We start from the raw sequence: 21805 nt of genomic DNA, 5'->3' as shown, positions 1-21805 counted from the left end.
GACTCTCCTTCACTAAAGGTTTTTGAGCAGAGGTTGGATGGCCATCTGCCATGTATGATTTAGTTGAGATTCCTGCATCGCAGAGGGCTGGGCTAGATGACATTGGGATCCCTTCAAATCCTACAATTCTTTGATTCTATAATTTACTACTACAAATCCATTGAAAGGTCGGAGGGAATGATTCCAAAGACAGGCGCCTTTGGGAGGAAGAGTAGAACACAAGTTAAATAATAAATAATAAGTCAATCATGTAATGTACAATATCTCCACGCCTTAACAAAAATCAATGAGAACTGGGCAGGGCCACAGAAGGTCTGCTGAGCAGCTCCCCTGCATTTCAGCAGGTTCTGCCAAGCAACTTCCCAGTACTTTAGATGCCCATTAGTCCTTCAGCCAAATAAATGACAGATTAACACGAAACAATAATCTGAATGGCTCTTCAATGCTTATTCCATTTTCTATTTTACAAAATGAAAAATCTCCATCTAGAAGCAAACATTCCTTCTGAATTCCCACTGGTGAAGATGATGAGGAGAAAATTACTTCTCCAGCCAGTAATCTACAGTGGTATTACCTAATGTGCCATCACCAAACATAGCAAAGTAGCTTCCAGTGTCTCATTTCTCCAGTAAAACACAACATTTATCAAGCTGAACCTCTACATACAACCTGTCTGTTGAAATACCACACTTTAAGGCTGAAGTGGGCGGGGGGACTCACCTAGAAATTGGGGTTTTATGAGAGCTATCTCTCTAATTCCCATTCCCATGCTTTGAATTCTATTTTCTCATGTGACTTTAGCACTTATCTTCTCCAGACGTGTCCATGTTTTTAAAATGAGTCCGAATAAGAAGCTCCTGGGAAGAATTTAGATCCAGGAGAGAGCTGGCAGAGCACAGGAGTTTACCTATTTACCACTAAGCACTAAGCTAGTTATGGTAGCATTTTGTGAATAAGCCTGCGTGACCCTCGGCCAATGCACACCCTGCTCCCCTCTAGTGTAGTCACAAGAAAGAGATGAGAAAATTTTGCATCCACTTTAACTAAACTGTGGTTAGTCTGAACTATGGTTTATTGAAACAAGCCAGATTCAAACTGTGGCTTATGAAACTGGCCTGTTTCAACAAAATATAATAAAGATTAACCACAGTTTGGAATCTGGCATCATGCCAAACTGTGGCTAATTAAAAACTGAAGCAAAAAGTTTCCAATCCCATACTTACGGCAGTACCAGAGGAAAGGAGTGGAGTGTGCAATTCACAGGTTCATTCATATAACGTTAAACAGTCCTTGAGATATTGGGAGTCCTGAGCTCTATAATGTTTTGTAGGTAAAAACCTAACACTTTGAATAGAGGCCAGAAATGATCAATACAGTATTGGGATGGGATGGGTCCTGCATTGGGCCCCACCCAAATTGTCAGAAATGAAACAAAAAATGCACAACTGTCAAAAAAAGCACTCAGCAAAAGGTATTATAAATATTTTTCTGCATCAATATTGAACTAGTTTTGAGAGACAGAACAGCCATCAAAATCTGAAAGACTGCACAGTGTGCCTAGATTTCATCATGACATATAGCAAATATCAAAACAGCTCTGAAATCTGTTACATTACCACTCACCACACTGAGCAAACGCAAGGCGCACATACAAAATAATTTATCAAGTGTTTTGTTCAAAGCCAGGTACAGAAGAAAAATTTTGTTTTTATATTTCCTCAGATCTTTGCCAGTCCTCTAAAATAAACATGCTATTAAAAGAAAAATCAATAGAAAGCTTTAAAATGTACAGTATCATAAAAGGTCAAGGCCTATCATCGATTTTAATATCACATTTTCGGGGGCAGTTTCCCAATGGGTTCTTTCTAATGCTCCTCTTCCTTTCGCTCTCTTTTTGTTCATTCTGAAGATGAAGAAAGCAAGACAGCATCTCGCAGCAAGGTTGCTCAGAGACTGAAAAGCTGAAGACAGACACGTTCTGGCAACGGCCACAAGCTAGAAGACCCTGGGTCCCTGGGAGGCTGAGCTCCCTGCGTCCCAAGAAATGGAAGAAGAGCCCCGTTGGGTCAGGCCAAAGGCCCATCATGGGAACTGCAATTTAGCCCTCACAGAGCTACAGTTCCCAGTGTCAGGAGTTCAGCCTACACTCGAGTAGGACCCTGGCAGAGACATATGCCCGACTGGCATGTTCTCTCCCTCCTGGTCGATCGTTCGGGAGCTTCATAAGATTTCTTCAGCCCAAACATCACAGCGACCGATGACAACAGACACCGGCACACTTAGGGATCCGCAGGGTTTGCGCACCTTGCGTGACAGACCTCAGCAACTCAGCATTTTGGCTAATCTACTTTATTTACATATAAACACATATGGAGCACAGCAACATGGCTCCCTCTCTCTCTAGCATCAGACAGCAAAGAGAAAAAAGAACAAAGGACAATAGTCCCATTTCACAGAACACAGTAACACAAACATCCTGTCTCCGTCACTTCCCACTCTGTGGAGTCAAAACATACACAGTTATGTGATAGACAAAAATCCCATGACTGGATCAGGAATTCAACAGCCAGCACCTTTAACAATCTGCATTTCTCAGGATCCCTTGCGGAAGCCTTGTGTTTTAAACATATGGGGTGGATGTGACTCTTCTCCAGCATCCTGTTCTCACAAAGGCCAACCAGATGCCTCATTGAGAAGCCCATGAGTGGAACCTCAATATAACAGCGCTCGCCCCATTTGTGATTCCCAGCAACTGGTATTCAGAAGCTTACTGTTTCTGACAGCAGAATCATAGAATTGTAGACTTGGAAGGGACCACGAGGATCATCTAGAGCAACCCCCTTGAATGCAGGAATCTTTTTGCCCAATGTGGGGTTCGAACTCACAACCATGAGATCAAGAGTCTCATGCTCCATATCTACCATTGTCTAGTAGCCACTGAAAACCTTAAGCCCCATAATGTCATGGCAAGGGAGCGAACAGCCTGGTGCCATCTATCAGTCACTGAAGGAGCAGCTACTCCTAGACTTGCTTTCCTCTTCCCTCCTTTTGCATGCACCATGTCCATCAGCTGGTCAGCTTATCACCCCACTTTTATTGTCCATTCCGGGAAGCCCAACCACTGCCACAGTGTCCTTTCTCTTGGCAGATCAAGATAAGCAGGTGACAGCAAAGGTTGCAAGGTTTTTAGTGGGGCAATCAGAATAAGATCCACTATTTGACTATTGATTCAAAACCCTAAAATGTATTTTATATAACTGACTTTTTACAGTGGTACCACAGTTTAATAACTTAATTCGTTCTGGAGGTCCGTTCTTAACCTGAAACCGTTCTTAAACTGAGACACCACTTTAGCTAATTGGGCCTCCCACTGCCACCACGCCGCGACCGCACAATTTCTGTTCTCCTTCTGAAGCAAAGTTCTTAACCCAAGGTACTATTTCTGGGTTAGTGGAGTCTGTAACCTGAAGCGTCTGTAACCCAAGGTACCACTGTATTTCTATTCTTTGTGTATCATATTGTTATTTTATTGCTATGGCCAATGGCTGACGCAAAGATTCATTCATTCAGCTGGTCAGTATCCTGGTACAAGTTGTGTTATTTTTTTACTACCTGTTTAGTGTTTAGAAAAATATTAGGTGCTACGTAAGTCAATAATGACGACGGGGATGATATGACACAGTTTGCTATATCTACGATGTACTGCTGAGGAACAACCAAAACAAGACTGGGGAAAGGGGAGAGGTTCACACAGGATGGAATTTCTATTAATTTACCATGATACTTCATTCTTCTACACACACACACACACACACACACACACAAAATGCAAGAGAAATTAATTATTTCTATCTAACACTCTTCCACTGAGTGCTACATCCAGACACTGCCACGTACACATTTTTAAAGTTGATTTAGTGTTTACAGGAATTTTCCTCAACAAATGGATGTGAAGATTTAGAAATATGGCGGGCAAAGGTTGCAGTATGTTATCTAGCAAATGACAGATAAAAATGCCACACCATATGGAGTCCAGCTGCCCCTTGCAGAACACACTCATTATTTGGGACCGTCTGAAGAGCTATTTGGAGCACTGCGCAGAAGAAGGGAGGGGAAATACATTTGCTGGAAGCTTCAAAGCCACATTTCTAGAAGCCACCGCTTCCAAATGGAAGGCTAAAAATGAGAATGTTCGCTCTTGCTAAGTTGTTGCCATCTGTTTGGCAGCAAACAATGGCTTGCGGGGGTAGGAAATCGCACAACTGGATGCCCTGCCAGAAAACGCATGGAAATTAGACTGTGGGACAGACTACCCTAGATTGTGGCTTCTTCCTATAGCAGCCATTGGCAACCGGGTGCCCTCTTGGCCTTTGGAGCTACAACTCCCAATGGCCAAAGTCAGAACATCTGGAGGGCAAAGGCTGTCTTAAAGGATCTCAAAGTCCAGGATCCAGGAGGCAGGGAGGGAGTACAGTGGTACCTTGGGTTACATACGCTTCAGGTTACATATGCTTCAGGTTACAGACTCCACTACCCCAGAAATAGTACCTCGGGTTAAGAACTTTGTTTCAGTATGAGAACAGAAATTGTGCTCCAGCGGCACGGCAGCAGCAGGAGGCCCCATTAGCTAAAGTGGTGCTTCAGGTTAAGAACAGTTTCAGGTTAAGAACAGACCTCCAGAACGAATTAAGTACTTAACCCGAGGCACCACTGTAACATCCAAGCCTCCTTTACAACAAGGTGCCAAGACAAGAACATGCGGGCAGCCATATCTGAAGACACGAACCAAGCATGGCAGGGCTCAATATTCACCATGTCAAGCATGCTACATGGGGAATATAGTTGGGCGATAACATGAAACACCACCGTGACTTCTTTCCCCCGCAGTTTAGTAAAAAGGCGAGAACTTCCTTGGTAAGTGTGAGCAAAACAGATTATAAGCAAAAGAGAAATGTTAAGCAAAACACTGTCTATTAGTTAATGCCAGGGCAGAATAGGGAAGAAGAGACAGGAGTGAAGCAGTGAGGAAGTTTTAATTATCATTTATTTTATTCTATTATTTTATTATCATTCATTTTGTTATCATTTATTGGGAACCACCAAATGAAGACAGTTTCAAACATCAACTCAACATTTAATACCAACAGAACACACTGTAAAAGGGTGCTGTTGGGTATGTATTCCACACTGAGAGTCATACTGAATATGTGCATTTTGGAATAAGAAATAAGGGGAAATGGAGAGACAGGACGTCGGTGCTGTTCCTCAGTTAAGGAACAGGATATTCAAAGCACATACAGTCAAACCTCATTGCTTCAGGCTGCGCATTTTCAGGTTGCGTCCCGCGGTGACCCAGAAGTACGGGAAAGGGTTACTTCCGGGTTTTGCCGCTCGTGCATGCACAGACACGCAAAATGATGTCTGTGAATGTGCAGAAGCGGCTAATCGCGACCTGCGCATGCACAGACACAAGTTGCGTTCTTTTCAGGTTGCGAATGTGCCTCCGGAACGGGTCCATTTCGCAACAAGAGGTGTCACTGTACAACCAAAGTTCAGGGTGCCAATGTAAAACATTTGCATGAATGGAAAAGGCTATCCCAGCTATTCTGAAAATTCTCCAAGGTGGACAGAGAGGAGGAAGGGAAGAAGGGGCCATCTGATTAAGGTTAAGGGTTATGTGGTACAATTCAGTTATGCTTGTGCACCTCTGTCCATGAATCTCCAGTATACACCCCACCTCTCCTCCAAGCTCACAACAGTATGTGTGTGTTCTTTGCACACTTTATCCTAACAACCACTTTGTGAGATAGGCTGGGCCTAAATACCAACTTGTCCCTGAGGTACATGTCATAAGCATGGAAGAGAGTATTTATCCAGTATCACCTTATGTCTATCTAACCATGATCGAAAACTAAGTGCAGGCTGTGTAAAAGTGCAAAAAAATAATTAAATACTAGGGGAAAATTGCTTCATAGATTTTCATCTTCACTACCACCACACATCCTCCTTGTTCAAGCATCTTCAGTACATATTTCAGCAGTGGAAATCCAATATTCCATTGAGGATGACAACACAAACCTCAGTAGTGAGTTCATCAATAGCATAATCACTATAATAAAACCGCTAAGTTTTCCTCCCACTTTTGATTTCCCAGGGCATCCCAATCCTCTCTGCCTGTCATTTAGACTGTAAATTCACAGAGGTAATTGGATCTCCATCTTGCAAAGCACCCAAGTCAAGCACTGGGGTGGGGGTGGGGATTATGCTTCTCAGTGATGAAAGTGCTGTCATAATCACCCTATACAGAAGTTGGTAGAATTAAAAGAAGAAAGTGAAGGTACTGTAGCCTGGATAGCTCAGCTGGTTAGAGCGTGAAACGCCAAGGTTAAAGGTTCGGTCCCCATATGGGACAGCTGCATATTCATCCCCGCACTGCAAGAGTTTGAACTAGATGGTCCTCAAGGTCCCTTCCAACTCTATGATTCTATGATCTACAAAACACACACAAATCTAAATTAGCACATCAGTTTTTCACATTCCCCAAACAGAGGGGAGTGATGAGGTTGGATGCAACAACAATCGCGGATTGCCAACTCCACATCTGCTGATCGATCCCTCAGACGTTTCCAAGTACCAAGTCAGAGCAGTTGCACGCTGTCTCCAAGGTCTCAAGTCACCACTCATCGCTGGCTTGCTGGCAGAAGTGTCAAGAACATAGCAAGACCCCTGCTGGATCACACCAAGGTTCCTTCTAGTCCAGCATTCTTCTTCCTTCTGGAAGCCCAGAAGCGGCACATGTAGCCAAGCCCTGCTGCTTTTGCTCCCCAGCAACTCATAACCAGCGTCATGCTGCCTCTGAACCTTTAAGTTCCATATAGCCATTGTAGTTCACAGCTCCATGCATTCATCCATAAGATTTATGATAACCCAGCGCTGCCAAAAAATAAGGAGAAATTAGCTCATAGGCAGGAGAGCATTAGCAAAAGGGAGATTTGGCCAAGGACACAGCGGGGGACTATGGTAACAAAGTGCCGGGGGTGGGGGGCAATATGAAATAATGTTCTGGATAAGTTACTTTCTTGGCATGAAGCCCTAACTTCACTACGCAGAGATTTTTTAATATATATTGTGGATTGTTATTCAGCTATCTCTGGCAACTAGATGCAATTTGTCACCGTGTCCCTAAGGCAAGGCACACGCTGCTCCACTGAGTTGTGCAGATTTCTCAGCAGGCTTCTCCACAGGAGTTGACAGAGCAGGTGCATCGCGTTGACCACAAGCAGATTTCTCATCTCCAAAGTTCATGAGCCATGGCACCCATCTGGCACAGCGCACGCCACCTGCACGCCACCAAGAAAAATGCTTCCAACTACAGGAACGTTCTTCACTGGCACGTCAACAGCAAGTTCAGATGGTCACCTCGTCACAGCCATGAGCAAGAATGCATGATTTAACAGATGAGTCAGTCAATGAATGTTCTAGACATACAATGCTCATCTGAATCAAGGGGACATAAACCAGCAGGCTTACAAACACAGGAATTGAAATGGAAGGTATTTCAACCCTAAATAAACATTAATTTACCCCCATCTAGACACTACCTACTGTTGGGAAGGTGGCAAGCACACACGCATAGAGAGTTTTCAGGTGTGACTTGGATGGTTTATTCAGAGGACTTCACCATGGAGTATAGAGATGAGCAACTACTATCGATTTCTAAGTTACAGGCGTACAGGTCTCATGATCTCACAAAATCACACATCAGCTTTTAGGTGATATACTAAAGTTACATGTGAGATCTTGCAGGGAAAAAATCAAGCTAGGAAATATTCTTGATTGATTAACATGCCCTTGAGCAAGAAACACACAAGACATGTTGACCAGCGTCTTTATGTATTAACTCAAGGATGTAGCAAACAAGTCCTCAACTCTAAGTAGCTGAAATCCTAGCTTCAGGGAATAGCCCAGTTTCACACTGTTTTCCCTCAAATATACCTTTAACCAGCACATGACCTATAGAAAATTTCTGTTTGCATCTTTCTCTACAAGAACATCTCTCTTTAACAAACAGTATCTTCAGCTAAAGTAAACGTTGGTTACACAATCAAATATTGTTTACCTGCCAAAAACTCCAAATACAGCCTTCTGCATATCGTCTGTCAGACTTATGCTAGCTTTTGAGTCACACACAGACAGAAGCCCACAGGCTATTAACAGCAAATAAAATATGAATAAATGGCCCCCAAACCACCCACAACCAAATGCACACACCTACACCTATCTGGAACCGCAATTCAGTACGGGCAGCAACCATTTGGTCCCATTCCCAGCCCCCACGCGCATACAAGCCCACCCCATTACACCCCCCCCCCATTCCACCTCTGATCTGCCCTCTTCCAGGTCCCACACATCAGCAATCACACATTTTGGACTCTCCTAAAATGGTTGTCACCTTATCATAAGTTTCCAAATGTGAAGGAAACCTTTTTTAGGAGTGACCCATGTCCAGTCCCTCTCCGAAGTATAACTAAGCCCCATAACAGATTGGAGACTCCTCCTGCCTGTTTGGGATGAGTTTCACTTCAGTGTGCCATGCGTTCACCTGAATATCACTCCTTGTGTTCCTTCTCTAAGATACCTGCGATTACAGAAAGCTAGACCCAAAGGCTCAGCTGGAAGGGAAGGGGCCTTAAGTTGTCTGGAGAGACAACTGTTGCTCCCAAATGGGAGCTATGTAGCCCTGACTCCAGCAGGGCTGGGGAGGCCCCTACTCGTGTGAGTGCCTGAGGGCCCTGCTCTTGCCACTTACCATCTGGCCTGGGGCGGGGCCTGAAGCCTCAAAAGGACTGCTCTGCTGCCCAGGAGGACTCCCCTGTGTGAGTGCCTGAGGGCCCTGCTCCTTCCTGCCACTTACCCCCTGGCCCAGGGCGGGGCCTGACAGGCCTCACAAGGACTGCTCCTGCCACTTACTATCTGGCCCAGGGTGGGGCCTCACAAGGACGGTTGTTGCCACTGATGCTGCTACTGCCCAGGAGGACCCGGAGGGGTGAAGAGTTCTTTTTAACATGTTTTAAAATTTTCCTTTCCCTTTAGATTTTTTTATATATGGGGGTGCGATGGATGTTTGGGTGGGCTTGGGAATTTGTTAGATTTTGATGAATTTGTAATTTTTGCAGTTTTTATTTGTATTGTTTTATTGTTTTCTGGGTTGTTTTTTGTTTTTATTGTTTTAAGGTTTTATTGTTTTAGGCTGTGAAAGAATAACATTAATTGCCATCAATGGAGGCTACTATGAGGCTTGGGATTGCTACCGTGGAGGGGCGAGGGAGGTATGGCGGTGGGGGCAGATGTTATAGGCGAAGGGGATCGAGATACGGATATGCTCGTACCCCTTCCAATCTGCGCCTCATCCCGAGGGACGAGGGTAGGGTGAGCAAGGATTACTCACCTCCGTCACTGGTGCTGTGCAATGCCAAGTCTATAGGCAACAAAACCGCCACCCTGCGAGATTTCTTTACCTCGCAGGGGGTCGACCTGGCTTGTGTGATGGAGACCTGGGTGCGCGAAGGGGCAACAGTTACCTTACGAGAGATGGCCCCCCCGGGTTTCTCCGTCCTCCACCAGTTGCAGACTGTGGGCCGGGGGGGAGGGGTGGCATTATTAATCCGGGAAGATTGTCCTTTCAGGGCTCTACCATCCCCAACGATCCCCGGCATTGAATGTGTTGGCCTAGTGTGGGGCTCCGAGGAGAGCTTGGCTGTCTGGCTGGTGTACCGGCCACCTAGCGCACCAGCAGCCACCCTGTCAGGCCTATTGGAGGCGGTGGCCGGCTGGGCCTTGGAGTTCCCTAACCTATTGGTATTGGGGGACTTCAACATCCATGCTGATGCCACTCCCTCCTCACAGGCTCTGGACCTGGTGTCTTCCATGGTGACACTAGGGCTCTCCCAGTTTGTTTCGGGCCCCACACATCAAGCAGGCCACACGCTGGATTTGATCTTTGGCGTAGGTATAGATGTGATCATGTCTCCTTCGATGAAGGTGCCATGGTCTGATCACTATGCTCTGAAAGCCAGGATTGACTTTCCACCCCCACCCTGCTTAGGTGGAGAGCCGATTTGGGCTCGCCCGCAGAGGCTGATGGACCCTGATAGATTCCGCCAAGCCTTGCGGGACCTTGCTCCCCCTGGCGACTAGCTTGTTGAGGGCTAGAATATCCAGCTCCTGGCAGCCATTGATGAGATCGCACCTAAGCGCCCTCTGCGACCCCACAGAAACCGGGCTCCCTGGTTTACCGAGGAGCTCCAGAAAATGAAGCGGGACCTCAGATGGCTAGAGCGAGTATGGCGGGGTGCCCGTGACGGAGCCTCAAGAGCATCTTATAGGGCTTTTATGAAAACCTACGAGATGGCGGTGAAGGCTGCTAAGAAGTCTTACTTCTCGGCCTCCATTGCATCCGCTAGCTCTTGCCCGGCGCAATTATTTAATATAATCAGGTCTTTAACGTCCCTTGAGGGACAGCCAAATTTAAATAACAATTTGAAACACAGCTGTGAGGCATTTGCGAGCTTTTTTGCGGAGAAGGTCCTGTTGCTCTGCCATGACCTCCCTGCCAATTTGGATACAATAAAGGAACTGGAGGCCCCTCGACTGTCCTTGGGTCCAGTATTGGACCACTTCGACTGGATATCCCCAGCCGATGTGGACAGACTCCTCCGAGCTGGAAAGCCCACCACCTGTCCTCTCGACCCGTGCCCGTCTTGGCTGATTAGAGAGTGTCCAGACGAGGTGCGGGCCCTCCTGGGGGATATCATCAATTTGTCCCTTGGCACGGGGACATTCCCAGGGGAACTGAAGTAGGCAGTGGTGCGCCCGCTCGTAAAGAAAACATCATTAGATCCTTTAGATCTATCCAATTACCGCCCGGTTTCGAATCTTCCATTCCTGGGTAAGGTGATTGAGAGAGCGGTTGCTGAACAGCTTGGTGGGTTTCTGGATGAAACATCGGCTCTGGATCCATTCCAGTCCGGCTTCCGCTCTGGTCATGGGACTGAGACGGCTCTGGTTGCCCTAACAGATGATCTTCGTAGACAGCTGGATCAAGGCGGGTCGGGGCTGCTGATTCTTCTAGATCTGTCAGCAGCTTTCGACATGGTCGATCACGAACTCCTGGACCACCGCCTTGCCGACGTGGGGATCCAGGGCACAGTCCTTCAATGGCTGCGCTCGTTTCTCTCTGGTCAGGGACAGAGGGTGGCGCTTGGGGGAGAATTGTCATCGCGCCACTCCTTGGTGTGTGGAGTACCTCAGGGTGCGATACTCTCCCCGATGCTTTTCAACATCTTTATGCGCCGCCTCGCCCAGCTTGTCCGGAGTTTTGGGCTGGGTTGCCATCAGTATGCCGATGACACCCAACTCTATCTGTTGATGGATGGCCATCCTGACTCGGCCCCAGACACACTGACCAGATGTTTGGAAGCTGTGGCTGGATGGTTACGTGGGAGCCGGTTGAAGCTAAATCCTTCGAAGACAGAGGTCCTGTGGCTGGGACGGGATGCTATGGGATTGGGGGGGCAACTCCCATCTCTTGCGGGGGCGCAATTAGTGCCAGCACCGTCCGTTAAGAGTTTGGGTGTAATCTTCGACACCTCCCTTTCCATGGAGGCGCAGATTGCAGCTATAACAAAGGCGGCATTTTTCCATCTCTGCCAAGCTAAGCAGTTGGCTCCTTACCTCTCTCGCCCTGACCTAGCCACTGTGATCCACGTGACGGTCACCTCCAGACTGGATTATTGTAAATCGCTCTACGTGGGGCTGCCCTTGAGACTGACCCAGAAACTCCAGCGGGTGCTGAATGCTGCAGCGAGACTCCTTACGGGGTCTTCGCTGCGAGATCACATTCACCCGGTGCTATACCAGCTGCACTGGCTCCCGGTGGAGTACAGGATCAGGTTTAAGGTGCTGGTTTTAACCTTTAAAGCCCTATACGGCCTAGGACCCTCGTACCTACGGGACCGCCTCTCCTGGTATGCCCCACAGAGAAACTTACGGTCTTCAAATAAAAACATCTTGAAGGTCCCAGGCCACAGAGAAGTTAGGCTGGCCTCAACTAGAGCCAGGGCTTTTTCGGCTGTGGCTCCGATCTGGTGGAACACTCTGTCACAAGAGACCAGGGCCCTGCGGGACTTGACATCTTTCCGCAGGGCCTGCAAGACAGAGCTGTTCCACCAGGCCTTTGGCCAGGGCACAGCCTGACTCCCTCCCTCAGCAATCTTCGCGGAGCTCTGGCCCAATGGTTGCCAGTGGCTTGATTTGAATTAATTTTATAATGAATGGTTTTAGAGTGTTGTTTGTGCTGTACTTTTGTACTATTTTATTGTTGTTAGCCACCCTGAGCCCGGCTTCGGCTGGGGAGGGCGGGATATAAATAAAATCTATTATTATTATTATTATTATTGCTGTCAGGTGACGCCATGATGAAATTTTAAAGGGTAAGTTGATTCTTACACAATTTGACAGTGGTCAGTTCGCCAACATCCCAACCGTATTGGGTTGGGTACTGAGAGGTTCCCACACCCTGAAACTAAACCTACCGCCTCCAACAGCTCTTAGACATTTTAAGCACATACTGAAAGCCATTCCATATATTTTGAAGGCTCCTTTGACTTTGCTCTCGGAAAAGCACATAGCACAGAAATAAGAGCAGGGGGAAACAAGAGATATTTAGCCTGCTTTCATTTTGTTTTTCCCTAGCAAATCTCAGCACGAAGAATTATGGCTTTAAAGCATCTTGAAAGCATCTACGTTTGATGAAGATTTTATTAGGAGAAGGCAAATAAAAAATGTATAAAAAGGAATGAAAATACAGCTATGCAATACATGTCACTCTGTGTAAAAAAAGATATGAAGCTCATTTTAAAGACATGAAGTCATCAACTCGCGGTGGATTCTGAATGTCACCTTAAGTACTTTGGCAAAGAAGAGCTAACAGTGACAAAGTAGAACAGTCCAAAATTAAACTGCCAACATTAGACATAAAAAAAATCCACAGCGCAGCTCCATTTTATAGCCTTAAGAGCTTGCTAGCTTTTTACATCTGCTAATGTAAAGTGCCCGGGTGAACCTCAAACAAAGAGTGTTTTTGATGCATGAGATTTCTGACATGAGCACACTGTGACTGCACATCTCTGATAAAAGGAATTAGATGAGCAAGGCTCCTATTTGTGCCACCAGGTAGAAGGTGGAACTCTAATGTCAAAGGCTAGGGGGTCAGAATGAGTGGCATTTTTCTCCCTGTCAGAGAGCTTGACATATGGACTGAGGGAGCCAATGGAGGAGTTAATCACAGCAGCAGAGTGCCTGCAATTCGCATGTGTCCCATTAGAAGCCTGCCATATTGTCTTAGGACAGCAGCCATGGTATATAACCCCACAGAGTATTCTTTCAATCAGGGAAAGAAATAGACATTTTGATCACAAGACCACAGGGACACATGAGTGTTTCGACCCAGCTGCAATGCTTTCTATGCAATTCTATCAACCCATCACGGCACTCGGAAGATAAATATTCTCAGCCTAGAGAAGTGGGGTTTCATAATGGACCCACCACAAAAACACCTTACGGCTCAAAGAATGCTTAAGGGAGCAGAGGGTAAACCAATTAGAACTTGGGCATCTTTACACCTTTCAGCACAAACGCAGGTCCCACTTTAACAGCTAAGTAGCTACTGCCCGCACATAACAGTGCACATGTTCAGCAAAAGAAGCATCTAACAAAAATTATATATGCAGCAACAGATCAATGGTTTTATCTTCTCTGTGTGCGGGAAGAACAATACAAAAAGCCTTATTAAAACAGCACTTATAGTAGGAGCAGCAGCAGCAGCAGCAGCAGCAGAATTCTGCACGGTGCTTTGCAAAACGACTGTTGTCAGAAGGAGACAATGGAAGAGTGAGACTTCGAGGGTGAAGTCAAACTGTTGGAAAGTTACAGCACCTGCTGTGGCTGTAGAGACCGATACGGGAGAGACATGTTTTGTTAGAGATGGGGCAGGTGAAGGCGTCTGGTTGTGCTGATGTAGGTGTAGCATGGCTTTTCTTCTTTCTGTGCTCCTCCCAGCCGACATTCCTCCTCTGGTCACTGGTGTGATGGCCTGGGACTCGGGCTCGGAGCCAGAGGAGACTCAGTCCGCACCGGATCCTTTGCCTCAGGCGGCATCTGAACTGAGTCTGGGGCCTGATTCTGAAGAGCCCCAGTCTGCACAGGTTCCCCTGCAATAAGCACCAGCTGGGCCGAGTCAGGGGCCTGAGCCTGCCCTGGCTCCAGATGCAGGGATTACCTCGTTGCCTCCAGCTAAGCCATCACTTACAGCTGCTCCACTACCAGTTGGGTCAGGAGAGGCTGAGGAAGCCTCTGGGTCTAGTAACCCACCAACATCTCCCGAGCTATAGAGACTCAAGTCTGAGAGAAGGAGAGACCTGAGCACTCGCAGGAGGAGTGCTTGCCTTCGGGCGAGACAGGGAGGTGAGTCACCGGGGAATCAAGACCGGCCGTTGCCCCATCAGAGATAAAAGGCTGCTGGACCCTGCCCCACGTTGCAGGAGCAATGTTGCTGTTTGCCAGAACCTGCCTGTGATCCTGTGTCTGACCTTGCCTGGTTTCCTGCCTCGTGTCCTGCCTTGGCCCTGTCGGACTGACTCCTCACGGAAGCCTTGGATTCGGGACCGGACCTGGACCGCGTTATTCGGGTTACCCCCGAGCCCAGCAAAGTTGTTGTGGATACACAACCTTGACTTGACTAATTGTCTCCAGGCACTGCAATGGTCTGCAAGGGGGTGACCATGATTTTGTCTACGTGGGCTTCACCATAACACAGCGGAGGTGGGTGCTGCCAGCCTTCGTGTCATGTTTGCAGGCATCTTTGTAACTCAGAGCTGGTCTGCCAACAGGCCTGGTGCCTGAAGCCAACTCCCCATAAACCATGTCCTTGGGGATCCTGCCTTCTTCCATTCTTTGGACATGAACAAGCCAGCGTACACATCACTGAGACATAAGTGGAAATGTGCTGGGAGTGTGAGCTTGGAAGAGCACATCTTTGTTTGAGACTCTGTCCTGCCATGTGTGTTATTCTGAACATCTTCCTGACACAGGGCACGTGGAAAGCGTTGCTCCTGGCAGGTGTAAGATACCCACGTCTCACTACCATAAAGCAGCATGTTCAACATGCAACCCTGGTGGACCTTCATCTTGGTATTGGTTGTTGGCATCACATCCTCCCATACACCTTTGGAGAGGCAAGCCATTGCCATAGCTGCCCTGCCAATACAGTGGTACCTCTAGTTACGTACTTAATTCATTTCAGAGGTCCATTCTTAACCTGAAACTGTTCTTAACCTGAAGCACCACTTTAGCTAATGGGGCCTCCCGCTGCTGCCGCACCGCCAGAGCACAATTTCAGTTCTCATCCTGAAGCAAAGTTCTTAACCCGAGATAATATTTCTGGGTTAGCGGAGTCTGTAACCTGAAGCGTCTGTAACCTGAAGCGTATGTAACCCGAGGTACCACTGTATCCTGGTCCAGCTCTACGTCAGTGGCGAGGATACTGCTTATGGTGAAGCCCAGGTAGACAAAATCGTCCACCACCTCAAGGATGTGGTCAGCAATGCTGATGCGTGAAGTGCTGGTGACATCCTGACCCAAGATGTTGGTCTTCGTCAGGTTGGTGGTGGGGCTGAACTCCATGCAGGCTTTGGCAAAACAGCTGATGAGACTCTGTCCAGCTTCCTCAGAAGTAAGCTTTTCTATCACATACAAAAGAGAGTTCTTCACTGAGAAACCTCTGTAGGGAATACGTGGTTCTTCTGGGTGCCCTCCTTGCAAGAAAAAGGTGTTGTTCTTCTCTTGGAGGCTGCCATTCAAAGCAAGTTTGGTCTCCTGTAGAGCAGCAATGTCACTGTTGAGCATTTTCAGCTCGCAGTCAATGATGGCTACCTTCTGTGCGTCACTGACTTGCAGCAGGTCAGCGAACATGCTTTGCAAAAAAAAAACCCAAGGCAAATCAAGGATGGATAGAAGGGAGAGCAAGTATTTCGTTCAGTTATGGTGGGGTATGGTAAATATGGGGTTATAAAGGGAAAATGGGTGAAATCAGCAGCACATCTCTGGGTGTCAGGGACTGTCAGGATGGTGGACATGGACTAAAAGTTACACTATGTAACTTTCCCTTAACACTGTATTGCATGCAGAAGATCTCAGGTTCAATCCATGACATCTTCAGGTATAGCTGGGAAAGGTTCCTGCATTAAGTCCAGCAGAGCCACTGTCCATCAGTAAGGTAGTTGGACTATTGAATGCTCTGACTTGGTCTAAGGCAGCTTCCTATGTTCCTATTCCTATATTGGGCATCTTCTGCACTTCTGCCCTGTGCGTATGTGAACAGAATTCTACCATTACATGGATGCAGTTTTTCTATGGTGGGGGGGGGGGGGAGAGAGAGACATTAAAACTGATTTGTTCAAAAGGTTTTTTTGTTTGTTCAAAAAAACCAACTATGCACGTTTCACGAACAGATGGGGTTTCTTAGAAGAAGTGAGAGCAGGGGAAAAAGACAGCAGAGCGATCATTACATTACACATCTAAATTATATGAATACCACCCACAGAAACCATTGCTGGAATGCAAATATCTTACCAAAAAAAAAAATTCTAAAGAGTGGGGAAATGACTGAATATTCTGTTGTGACCAAGGGAGCTGGCTGCGCACACAGCCTTAAAAATGTGACAAAAAGAAAACCCCAGGTTAAATTTTACGTTGTACATAATGTAGACAACCAACTGTCCACAACACCCACATCTCATTTTTCTGTCTTCATACAGGACCACACTCTAATTGCTTCCGGAACCTACTTTCTGAATCAAGTTTATTTAACCATGAAAGCTTGCAATGGCTCCAGTTTCCCCAAATTTCTGCATAGCTAAGCATATGAACTTACCTTATGTTATAAGATCTCTGGCCCATCTAGCACAGTAGTATAAATGATGATGGGCAGCAAACACCATTGTTGCAAGTTAAGCTGCCTGTCAGCTCTTCTGCCAAGCGACTTTTTAGGCTGCGATGCCAAACACTGGACATCAGACCTTGTGCATGCACATCCCATGTTCTAACACTTAGTGTGGTCGTTCGACACAACGTCAGCATATCCCAAGCCCCAACAGATTAGGCAGAAACCAGTCTGGCTAAGAGTCCAACAAGACTCCTTCAGACTATGATAATAGAGATCCTTACGTAGTACAGTCGTACCTCCGTTTACGTAACCCTCTGGTTACGTAAACTTCAGGATGCGCGTGTGGCAAACCCGGAAGTATTTTACCGGGCTTCACCACGCACACATGCACAGAAGTGGTCCTCAGGTTGTGGAAACCTTGGGATCTGACTGGACCTCCGAAATGGATCCCGTCCGCAACTGGAGGTACCACTGTACTAGCAGCCAATGCTTCCTCATTGCAATGCGGCTTGACTTGCCTCTTCCAGCTATTTTATTTACTCCTCATCCTATTGCTGAACTGCCTCTTTAGATTCAGACTCCAGGATCGGCACCCACCCTCTTTTTAAATTACTCCTCACACTGATGCCCAGTCAGGACTGTCTGCCCAGGAAATCATGGCTCCCCGAGGTGGTTGAATTACACAAGAACGCAGAAAGCTAGCCCTTCTCCCAAAGGTCCCAGGGCATTAAAACAACTTACAATTACAAAAAATAGGTCCTAAACATGGTGGTGGTGGTGGTGGTGTTGCTGCTGCTGCTCTTGTTATTTATTAAATCTGCATACCACCCTATACCCATAGATCACAACATAAAATTACAATATAAAACCCACAAAACACATAATAAAAATAAGAACAAAATAAAAATAAGAACAAAAACAAAAACATAATAAAAATGGGAACAAAAACAAACCAATAATCTGCACTTCCACAACACGTTTTAAAAGGTGTTGGGTGTCAGTCAGCCCAAGGCCTGGTTAAAGAGGAACCTACGGTATTTGCCCGGTGCCTAAAGGTGTATAATGAAGGCACCAGCCAAACCTGCCTGGGCAGAGCATTACACAAGCAGAGAGCCACTGCAGAAAAGATCTGTTCTCGTGTTGCCTCTCGCAGAGGAGCACCCATCTTATTTTTCTAAATGATCCCAACTGGAGGTGGCAGAGGACATAATCCAAATTCATTCAATAGCACCATGAGGTGAGGCTTCAAGCCAAATTCTCTCCCTAGAGTACTTCCAGGACAGACGTCTAGTCATCCTTACGTCCTGTTGCAGAAATATAAGGACTTGGTTAAGCTCTGGACTCTGCTGGGTCAGCATGTGCCTTTCCTGAGAGTTCCACAGTGTCCTACAAAACTAGAATCTGAGGCTGTTTCTCTAGAACCTGCCCTTGGTGCCAGTTGTCTGAAACCTGTTACCTACTCTTGGGTTGCGTCAGCTGAAAGAGAGTACCTGTCCTGTCCGATGTAGTGCATGGCTGGTCCCTCAAGCAAGCTAGATGAGGACAGCACCTTCCACTGAATACACTGAATCTGCCTAATGCTGAAACATCTTAGTAACAAATCTCAACAAGTACTAGCTCGCTGGTATAAGGACATCTGCCCCTGACTGGCTGAGAGACGCTAAGGAAATTCCCCTCTCTCATAATGCCGTAGGAAGGGAAGAATGCAACAGTGAGAGGTGAGCAACAGAACCACCATAAGCAGACCTCTTGATGTTACTGGAACTGGGAGAAGGGGAATCAAAGCACATAATAAATCGATCCATTTAAAATGCTAGCATTAATTACATTAACACTAACACACAAATACTAAATACATTTCCTTGTAAAAATCAAAAATCAATTAAGACAAGCCACAATATTTCAAAGAGCAGCGATTTCACCATAACACATTGATTTGCTTTACTACTCAATTCAAAGAGGCATATTTCAGTTGGGTTTTGGGGTTTTTTACAGAACCATTTACACACTAGCAACCAATTATTTGCAACATTAAGATAATTTACAGTGTAATCCAATATATTACTCAAAAGTAAGTCCCAAACAGACCAATGGGGCATACGCCCAGCTAAACCACACCACACGCTTCATTGATTCCCTCCTCCCTTGACAAATTTCAGTCCAGGTACTTTGGGCTATTGGGAAAACTTTTTAGATTTTTATATGGTTCATAAATTGACGTGACATACTTTTTACTTTTGTTTGCCTTCCCAAGTCAAACAACATGCTCAGTTCTAAGGCCCAACTCCTGCCTCTCTAGGCTTATTAGATCTAGAACAGAGAATGCATCTGGAAGGATCTAGGGCAGAATAAATGGCATTGTCTCAGAGCGAAGGGTGGTTTCCACCAACCTTTAAGGAGGCAGTGGTAAGACCGAAGTAATCAGTCTTGACTCTGGGTGATGGGGATATCATTCCCTTCCTGGGCAAGGCCCTTGAGTGAGCAGTTGCCGGCCAACTCCAAGCACTCTTCGATGAAACTAAATTTCTAAATCCATTTTGATAAGTTTTGAAGCCTGGCTTTGGCGCAGAAACTGCTTTGGTTTTATTCATTTTTAATTTTTTTATTTACAGGCCATTCAACAACAACATGTTCTGAGTGGCTTACAGCAAGGTTAAAAACTATCAAATGCATTAAAAAAAATTATGGAATGTTCTTTGCCAGGAAGGGAGAGGGGGGATAAGACTCCGTAGGTCTCCCTATACCATTCAGCAGTTTTCAAAACAATCAATCATGTCATCTTTGCTGTTACAGTTGGGAGCTGAATGGTTCCACTCCTGCCTTGATGACCAATTCCGGGGGGGGGGGCTGGGGAGAGTTCTGTTCAGCCAGCTTAGCAAGGTGATCCGGACCAGTGCCTAGGTGGAAGAACACTGGGACCACCCCCCCCAAAAGAAGCTACACTGAGCTTACTAGCAGCGAAAACTGAGCATAAAGGTAAAGGTAAAGGGACCCCTGACCTTTAAGTCCAGTCGCGGACGACTCTGGGGTTGCAGCGCTCATCTTGCTTTAGTGGCTGAGGGAGCCGGCATTTGTCTGCAGACAGCTTCCGGATCATGTGGCCAGCATGATAAACCACTTCTGGCGAACCAAAGCAGCACACGGAAACGCTGTTTACCTTCCCGCCGTAGCGGTACCTATTTATCTACTTGCACTTTGACGTGCTTTCGAACTGCTAGGTTGGCAGGAGCAGGGATTGAACAACGGGAGCTCACCCTATCAAGGGCACTGATTAATTTTTAAACGTAGCTGCTTGAATTTCATTTTATTAATGTATAATTGAAAGCGCTACACTCTTCTAACCTGTGCCTTCAAGACCTACTAAACATTTATGACTAAAGCCCAACTTCAGCCTTTCAAATGTAAAAAAAAAACCCAAATTTGTAGAAGAGTAAATATTGCTGTTTTTCACCCAAGATACACTATAGTATGCCCATAGCATGTCCAATAGAAAAAGCAACAGCAGTTCCCTTTCCCCAACCTATATCCCAATACACACAGCATCTCTTTACGTATTTCAAAGCCTAATGTATGTACTCTTCTTCAAAGCAGTTCTACCTGTTCCCCTGCTGTTAGAATTTACCTCTTGATCAATCTGATGAGTTCAGCAACACAAGCCTCCGTGCTTTTTCCTGAGCAATTCCATTGCTAGGCAAACAGTTTAGTGAGGATCCAGAGAGGGTGGGAAATACAAAAACATAAAAGGCAGAACTTTAAACCCTCCCCCCTTTAAAAAAAAAAGAGCATAATAGCATAGCGCTTCAAGTATGTGAGGTCAGAGAGATGTAGACAGAATGCAAGCCACAGAGAAAAACAACTCTCTACTAATTTATTTTTCTGTTTACCACCATTACACACCAAACAAATAGAAGTCTGGTCACACCTTGCTTTAAAAAAACATCCTAATTCATCCAGAGACCTCTGATTTCCCCACTTACCACAACATTGCAAGAAGCATGCCTTTAAAACACAAACAGCGAGGAGTGAAGATCTATTCCTGACAAAACAAACCTTTTATGGGCTTCAGCATCTCTCCTGGCTTGTTCTAATGCCAATTCTTCAGCTATTCTTTTCTTCAGGTCTTCCTCATTCACTGGAATTAAGAAGTGGGAAAGGATTAAGTGACATGGATGGGATACAGGTGATGCCAGAATGCAACACATTCAGAACAACCTGATAAAAGAATAGCCAGGAGGGTTTGTTTGGTTTTACCATCACATTTTCAACTCATACCAACATAATCACCAAAGCAGCTATTGCAGGGATGGGGAGCCCCAGGTCTGAGGGCCAAACGTGACTCTCCAGTCCTATCTGGGCCTCAGGAGCTTCCTCAGGTCATATAGCTCGCCTGGGTGGATGGAGGCTAGAAAGGGACATGGGATGGGGTGTAGAAACCAGCCTACTATACATAAGTAAAAATTACATTCATTGCTCTGCCCACTGTTGCCTCTGGCATGTTGTGAGCATCTCTAGTGTGTCTCATACTGTAGCTACGATTCCTGCATTGCAGGGAGTTGGACCAGATGGCCCCAGGGGTCTCCTCCAACTCTACACTTCTATGTGTCTATGTGGCCCCCAGAAGGTTGCCCAGAATGGAATGAGGACCCTCAGGCTGAGAAAGGTTCCCCACTCGTGAGCTATTGCAAACTGCTTCTTATAGCAGGGCCTCTGACAAAAGACAATGCCTAGAGATGACCTTCTTCATTTCTTTGATGAATGTTGGACAGCGTTGTCTGATGAGCTGCCCTCCCAATGTTGTCCTCT

The 21805-nt window shown here is 46.2% G+C and overlaps 1 protein-coding gene across 2 annotated transcripts in view; it reads right to left on the bottom strand.

Moving 5' to 3' along the window:
• CHCHD3 (coiled-coil-helix-coiled-coil-helix domain containing 3) overlaps positions 1-21805 on the bottom strand; it is a 221703-nt gene that overhangs the window by 154215 nt on the left and 45683 nt on the right. For both annotated transcript variants that reach the window (XM_081023256.1, XM_081023257.1), the window contains exon 3: positions 21053-21134. In XM_081023256.1, coding sequence (XP_080879382.1) covers positions 21053-21134 — 82 coding nt within the window. The remainder of the gene's footprint in view (positions 1-21052; positions 21135-21805) is intronic.

Source organism: Podarcis pityusensis, assembly GCF_964106645.2.
Source record: "Podarcis pityusensis genome assembly, chromosome: 10".
NCBI lineage: Eukaryota > Metazoa > Chordata > Lepidosauria > Squamata > Lacertidae > Podarcis > Podarcis pityusensis.
This window is presented reverse-complemented; position numbering and strand designations above follow the sequence as displayed.